The sequence below is a fragment of the Sprattus sprattus genome (assembly GCF_963457725.1).
Source record: "Sprattus sprattus genome assembly, chromosome: 5".
Taxonomy (NCBI): domain Eukaryota; kingdom Metazoa; phylum Chordata; class Actinopteri; order Clupeiformes; family Clupeidae; genus Sprattus; species Sprattus sprattus.
The window spans coordinates 20,622,487-20,630,852 of NC_137924.1; the positions used below are offsets into that span (position 1 = coordinate 20,622,487).

The 8,366-nt window shown below is 38.7% G+C and overlaps 1 protein-coding gene across 1 annotated transcript; it reads right to left on the minus strand.

Moving 5' to 3' along the window:
- Window positions 1-1,046: 1,046 nt before the first annotated feature.
- On the minus strand, window positions 1,047-1,688 carry LOC308365192 (gamma-crystallin M1-like; the record flags this gene model as incomplete). The annotated part of the gene is made up of 2 exons (XM_080838547.1): window positions 1,047-1,325; window positions 1,425-1,688. 2 exons carry the CDS (start codon window positions 1,686-1,688, stop codon window positions 1,047-1,049), a joined length of 543 nt encoding a protein of 180 aa, XP_080694673.1.
- Window positions 1,689-8,366: the final 6,678 nt, after the last annotated feature.

The window sequence follows — 8,366 nt, forward strand, 5'->3', positions numbered from 1 at the left end:
TCATACTATAGTTTCTAGTCTTCATCATCACTTTCAATAACACATTTTCGTTTCTTCTGAATTTCCTCATGGCTGTTGATGTTTTTATTTTCGTCTGGATGGTAAAACTCAGACTTATTGCTTTCTTTCATTTTGAAAATGACGTCAGAGGGCAATAGAATCCGTATTGACCGGTGAGGAGGGCAATACGCAGCAGGCATGACTACGCATTAGCCAATAAGAACGCTCGTACTGTTGTTGCCATATAATAAAAATCAATACATAATTGAACAAATAATGCAAAGTTACTGTCTCAGTTTGTCCTTGTAGTCATCAAGTCGTTATTTATCCACAAAACTGCTATCAAGCTCATTTCCTTTCCTGAAGCGTGAGCAATACATACTTTAGCATCTTCCCTTAAAAAAGCCATATAAAGTGATTTGTCAAACTGTGTCGTTATATTGGTAAAGTAAGAAACAATCTACCCACCAGATGGCAGAACCAGATTTGAAATCTGATGTTGTGACAGATCATTACAGGGCAGTATACAATCTGACTAAAGACCAAATAATGCAAAGTGTGTCTCAGTTTCTCCTTGTAGTTATTGCTATCTTTAGGCTATGACTAATGCCGATGTATTCATGTTTATAAACACAGGGAAGAGCAGTCTCACCGAGACATTTCAATTCAGCATGATTCAGGAGAATAGACTAGTCTTTTGCCTATTTACAGCAGTTATGGGCATGACCATGTATTTGGCTTTGGTTTAGTTTCAATACTGTTGGGAGTATTTGGCATGTGTAGCTTTTCACATTGTTAGGTGTTGTATGGTCTTTAAATCTTCTTCAGTTGCCCTCTAAACAGTGGTTTTAGACTTCTACATTTTAAAAGCCAGTATCTCCATAGAAGGTATGTATGCATCAGGTATGAGAACTTACCGTGCCCTTAATGCCAGAATACCATTCCTGTATAAAAAAAGAATAATTAAAACTAACACTGCTTTTCCAAGAGTTTAAACACTTTATTGACGATTAACTGTTTCTATAGGGTTAGCAAACATGCCTTGCCTAATTACAGGAATCCATGATGCGCCTCATGCTCATGAATCTGGTGTTGCTGGATCCCATGTCCCTGAAGTTTCTGTGCTCTCCAGGCCTCATGTACATCATTCTGCCTCTGAAGTTGGGCTGCTCATACATGAGCCAGTGGCCATCCATCACGTTGCAGGACTGGCAGTCAGACATACGATGGCGTTCCATGATGGAGTCACAGTCATCCATCAGCTCCATACTCTGACCACCGAAGTTCTCCCTCTCGAAGACCTTCATTCTGAACTGTCCTCTGTGCTGTATTGGAGATAGTTCAAACTTAATAGTTGAAATACCTACAACAATCAGCTATACATCATGTGGACAGAATAGACAAAATATTGATAAAGAAATTACCATTGGGATCATACGGCAGGACCTGATGTTGTCGAACATCATGCCCATGCTCTGCATGCGCTGCATGTCATTGTACTCGCCCCTCTTCATGAAGAACTGGTTGCCCATGAAGTTGGGACGCTCGTACATCATGAAGCAGCCGCTCTCCACCCTGCAGGACTGGCAGCGGCTGATGTGGGAGGACATGTCGGAACAGTCGCTCATGCACTCATAAGAGCGCCCCTGAAAGTTCCTCTCCTCGTAGAAGGTGATCTGAAATAACATTAATTTCTCTACATTTAGATGTTTCTTTATTGCATTAATTCATGTTGTAGGTAAAAGTAATTAATTGAGTTGGTTGAATTGTAATGACTCATCAACAATGTATGAGTCACATATTAATCCCCTGAAAGTAGTGTAAATGTAATGTTCATTAATACGAATATTCAGTATCAATATCTCTATATTTCAGTTTTTACTGAGAAGATAATATTCCAGAGCTGGACTTACCTTGCCCATCATGGTTGCGGTTGTGGTGTTTCTGTCTCAGGATTGCACAGCTTTGACACTGACTTTCTATGGCTTTTATTCTTGACCTCGTTGCCAAAGAAAAGGTCCATCAATTGTTTAAAATCCTGACAGAGCAACATGGCATAACAGGCCTGGCCTGCGCTTTTACAATTCAAAGTGGCCTCTGAAGGGTTATTATTTGCCATTGTGTGCATTTTACACAAATATGACTCTGTATAGTTTTAGAGATTAACTCTAACATAACTAAAGAATGACAAAAAAAGAATAATGACACATTTTAATTTAGCTGAAATATTGATTGTGTTTTCAGACCATGTACATTGTTTTCTAGCATTTGAATATGGAGTATGTGTAATGTAAAAAAATGTTGTTGGCGACATGCTTAATATACATTGGACATTGTAATTTATCACAAGTTAGTTAAGTTATGTGAAGTTTCCCGACTTCCAAGGCTTATTGGCGTGAGATAGACAAAAACTGACCAAACTTTTTGAAAAAACTAACTAAGTGGTCCTGGGCAAATTCATCAATAGGTAGGAATGGACCAGGATTTACTCATAAACTCTAGTAAGACACAGAAAAGTCATGTTGGAAGTCTAAACTACAAAATTAATTGATGTTTTTTGTGACTGACCTAAACATTGTTATATGTGGACTAGACTTTATTTTTCCAGTAATTACATAAATATTAGAACTCTTATAAATATTACAACCGTTTAGAAATTATTATACTTAAAGGTAAACTTTTTCAACCTGGCCTGATTTTTAAATCTTTTTGGGTCCAAAGTTTTACAAAGGACAATTAAATCTGAAATCTGTCCAGTATTAAGTAAGAAAGCTATAACTGGTAATTACAAAATGGCTGTACAATGTTATCTCATGAAACATGCAGTGAACCTTAAGTAAACCGCTTTTTACGCCACTGACAGGCTCATAATGCAATTATAAGTGCCTGAGTACATGGGAAGGATCCCTACAGAGATAGACCTCTGTTTACCTCAATAACTGTAAAGAAACTAAAATGGAGGAAATTACTTTTTTATAGTTACTTTCTACAGAAACTTAAACTTTGGTTTAGTTTAGTTTCGATTCAGTTGGGAGTATTTGGCATGATGGATATATATTCGTGTGAGGTGTGAGCTATGCAGCTGTGTAGCTTTTCACATTGTTAGGTGTCATATGGTCTTTAAATCTTCTTCAGTTGCCCTCTAAACAGTGGTTTTAGACTTGTACAATTTGAAATGTCAGTATCTCCATAGAAGGTACCATACACATCAATACTAACCTCTTACCTTTCCACTATATTATACATAAATAAATTCCCAAAAGAATGTAGTTTATTTCAGGTATGTTTATTGGGCCCATATATTTTAAAGCAGCATAACGGATCAATTGCTAAGTGCTAATGAGATGCTAGCGGCTAAAACTAACGAAATCTCTTGAAATGTGCTGACTGTCGCTATGACAAACTAGTTAGTCAACAACAGTCAAACATCAAGCAAGTGCAACACAAGACAAAGCAAGACGGCAAATAAGCTACTTACTAATTCGGCAGACAGTTAAAACCAGGCGGCTTCAGTCAAACCTACATAACTACGGACCCCGGTATGGCAATTGCATGCAGGTGATTCTCCATATTAAGTCATTGTAGCGTCCTAATTTTTTTAAAGCTGTTATTTTAAGGTAAAACTGCTTATCCTTACCCTAATCCTGAAGTACAATTATTGCATAATGCCACTTTAAATAATGTTTCTGTAACGGACTTCAGGAGACACAAAGGATGTAGTAGTGATGACAGTTTATTCTAAGAGCCAAGCCAAGGGAACAGTTAAATAACAAGGGCAAAATGTCCGAAAAGGGAAAAGCACAAAAGATAATATTTAAACTACGGAGAAAGCAAGCGATCATGTGATGCCGGAGCGCTGCACGGAGGTATGGAGTCGCTGAATGGAGCTTTTTTTGGAAATCAACAGGGCCTTGTTTCCCGATAACGACGTATCTTAATGTTCTACGTGGATTTTGGCGACATAGTAGACTCAGTAACACTTTCTATTTACGAGCGTTTCCCGAACATCATCTTAAAGTCAGGTGCACGAGCGCCACGTGCACGAGTTCTTAAGTATCTCTTAGGGTGGAGGTCGCCTGTTCATCGATGTCAGACGAGTCGATTTTCTCACTTGTGTATACATGGGTTTCTCGGCTACGTCATCACTGGTTGCGTGCGCAATCTCTCGGCAGAAAGAAGCAAGATAACGTTGAAGTGGATGAGAAAGCTGTGGAGGAAGGCAACATGACAGGGAGTTGTTGTGTGGTGAACTGCTCTAACAGAGTTGGTAAGATGTTCAGTATACCCAGGAGGAAGCATCCGTTTGCCAGGAAAAATAAAATATCAAATCAAATCAAATATAGAAAAAGGCTCAACAATGTACAAGGTTACGTTTGGGAATATGTTGAGGGTTGAAGGGACTGGTTAGTTGCATTAATTCCAACTTATTTATACCTAGTATAAATATATTACTTTTATTGGCATTTAAACATTTCTTGGTGAGGGCTCTTTGTTCAGACCTGGGGAAGGAGGTGAGAACTCCCTTCCCCCCAGGTTTGGGCAAAAGTGTCTGCAGCCATGGCCTATTTTGAATAGCTGGTAACACCCCTTAAACATTATGTATATAAGAGCCTGTTCTCTAAGGAGTAGGTTAGATAAGCTAAGGTGAAACACTGTGAGTGAGTGTGTGACTTCAGCCTCTGTCTCACAATGTGTGGCCACCATTGTTAAGAATAAACCTGGATCATGACTGACAAATCCATGACTGAGTCTTCCAATATATGGTAGTAAATTAAATACCATCAGATGGAGGTTCCACCGAGATAAATTCTTGGATTTCGCTGAGATTTCAGCTCTGCTGTAAGAGTCCTACAACTGCCTGGTTTTGACACAACACATGGTAAGTACTTAGATTAAATTGCTTACCTAACCTTAGGAATAATAGGATAGCAAGTGCCTGTGCAGTATCACAGAAGATTTTTGGGTGCGGTAACGCTCAAGGGTAGCCACTGTCAACCGCTGTCTGAGTTGATGGGTTGACATGCTACAATGTATTGCTGTCTGTCTCAGATGTTAGGTCCAAAGGGATTATATGTGTTGTGAACAAAAACGGGTGTTGTGAAAACAGGACACAGCATTATTTTAAATTTAAGTTAATTTGTACATTGTTACATTAAATTGTGGAAACTCAGTGCTTGGATTTGACCAGTCATGTTTCAAGACATAGGATTCTCTAAATCCAGATTTCAAAATGCGTTTGAGAAGGTCAGATTTTAAGACTGCTAGATTTTAGACTGTAACTTCTCACAGAAAGTTACAGACAACTTTCACACATTTCACTTAATTCACACGTCAGGTCCAGCCTTGACTGAGACCCTCAATAGCCCATCAGGCTTAAGTGACCACACCCAAGCCACATAGCAAGACTAATTATTTTTATGCAAGACATTATTTTCTTAACCCATTGTATGAAGTGTAAAACATTTTTACCAACAATTGTAAGAATATTTTTGGTAATTTTTTTTGGGGGGACAGTCTTCATCCTGCATATACAGTAGGTGTTTAAGATAACTACACATTCCCTGAGTAATGATCTTACAGCAACAAAAGTGCTGTAACATCAAAAGGGGGAGGAGCTGAGGCTTAGCTTCAGAGCGATTTAGATCCTACAAGTCATACATATCATAAATAAGATGATAACTGCAGAATTTATTTTATCTAAACAGGTTTAAGCTGCTGAATGTCTGACCTCATCAAAAGGATGCCAGGGACATTGATTTAATTGAATGCCTTGGATGGTTTGGCATTTCACTGGTCCCTGAAGTCTGGATGAAAAACTGAATCTTATGAGACCATCTTTGAAACTAACTTGTAAACTGTAACTTACTTCTTTCCTTTCTCTAGGCGTGAACATAAGTCCCTGCAATAAGCAAATGAATGTGTGTGTGTGTGTCTGTCTGCCGACCGGCTGTATGAGTGAATTACCATGACTTCTCACTAACTCTTTTCAGGGTCAGCTTTCATATGCAAACCGGAATATTTGGCCTCCTGTCCTTAGGAAAGCTGGGCACATCTAACCCAAGTTAAAATCATTATATGAAGTGTTACAATTATGAACAATTGCAAGCATATCCCTGAGTAATGATCTTTTTTTTTTTTTTTTTGTGTCTTTTAAGCAGGTCTTAGTTGCTGAATTCTGACCTAACAAAATGACGCCAGGGGCGCTGAATTAATGAAATGCCTTATATGGTTTGGCATTTCACTGGCCCCTGAAATCTGGATGAAATAAGGGTTTTTATGACATAATGCTTTAACTAAACTTGTAAACTGTAACTGGAACTTTAAATAACTTATTTTCTTTTAGGAATGGAAACATTGTCTCCTGAGCAAGCGAATTAATCTGTGTATGTGTGAATGGGCTGGCCAGCCATAGAATGAATGAAGTTACAGAACTGTTAACAACAAATGTGACCACTGCTTTTGTTTTCAGGTGAAATTGTTTGATTAACTTTCAAATATTCAACGTCTTGCTCTAAAGGATATCTGTGAATTTTTTAATGACATTTGCTAACACTGTTTCTTCCTGAAAACCTGCTTCTTAAACCGCAAGGGCGCCACATACATTAACATCCAATGGCGAATCTGGGCGCAGACATACCATCAACAGCTTTTCACACCCAATACCAAATGTCTATTGTCTAATGTGTGGAGTATGCTAAGAGGCTTCCTGCCTCATGTAAGTGTTGTCCAGTATTATCTCCCCCAAAATCTCGTTACAGGATATGGAGATTAGCGGATGAAGGACAACTGCACCATTCAACCCAGATCAACCCCTCTGGAAGAAACCATCAGACGGGACAGCCAACACCTTATTCAGCCTCGTCACGATGACAACAAGGAAAGGAGATGTCAAAAAGGGGGACATTTGAACCCAAATCAACCCATCTGGAGGAACAAAACCATTGGACCATCAGACGGGACAGCCATCACCTTCAACCATCAAAGAAGATCCACATCTCTTGACCAAAAGGAACCACTCAAAGACGATCAACACCTCTCACCCTGAAGGAATCACTCAAGAGCCATCTCCTGATATGCTAAGGAGTGAATAGGCTGGACGACCCCATATGGAGCAAAGAATGGAGACACACACACACACAAGGACACTCGCACACACACACGGAAAAACACAAGGACACTCGCACACACACACAGAAAATCACAAGACACCACACACGCACACACACATACACACACACACACACACACACAGACTCACACACACACGGACACTTGACTCAAGACACACACACACACACACACACGGACACTTGATTACAAGGACACTAAAGCGTATTACCCTTCAACCGACATTATAATAAAGAAATTTTACATGGCATGGACCACTTAGTAACCAGAAAGGAAATGTTTTAAAATGTTCTGTCTTTTGTTTAATCCTAAACATTTTTGATTTGTTTGTTTTGTTAGTTTATTTTAGTTTAGGATTCATGTGATTTGATTTTTAAGCTTTTGGTTCACTTTTTAATTTTATTTCCCTGCTGGCTACAATGTACTGTACATGTATTTATTACTGCTGAGAATACTATGCCCCATTTGTGAGACAGAGATTGAACAAAGCCACTCACACAAGGAAAAGAAGAAAATATAGTTAATATCTAATGTTATGTTTAAGACATTCTGTCTTAAAAAGGGGGAATGAAGGGACTGGTTAGTTGCATTAATTCCAACTTATTTATACCTAGTATAAATATATTACTTTTATTGGCATTTAAACATTTCTTGGTGAGGGCTCTTTGTTCAGACCTGGGGAAGGAGGTGAGAACTCCCTTCCCCCCAGGTTTGGGCAAAAGTGTCTGCAGCCATGGCCTATTTTGAATAGCTGGTAACACCCCTTAAACATTATGTATATAAGAGCCTGTTCTCTAAGGAGTAGGTTAGATAAGCTAAGGTGAAACACTGTGAGTGAGTGTGTGACTTCAGCCTCTGTCTCACAATGTGTGGCCACCATTGTTAAGAATAAACCTGGATCATGACTGACAAATCCATGACTGAGTCTTCCAATATATGGTAGTAAATTAAATACCATCAGGGTGTGTGCAAGCATTCATGGCAACAGAATAGGGAACGGTAGGCTAAATAAGTAATAAACAATACATTTAAACTGGGTTTTCTGTATTCATTTGTATTAGGGTAGATGGCTTTCTGCCGCGGATTTGCGCGCGCAGCCTTCAATGTTTGTATACAAGAAACCCATGTATAGGCTCATGAATGAAGTTCCAATATAACAAGTGTCGACATAAGAACAATACCTCAATAAATATATATAGGCTAGAAAAGATCAAATAAAAAACATATATATTGAAAAA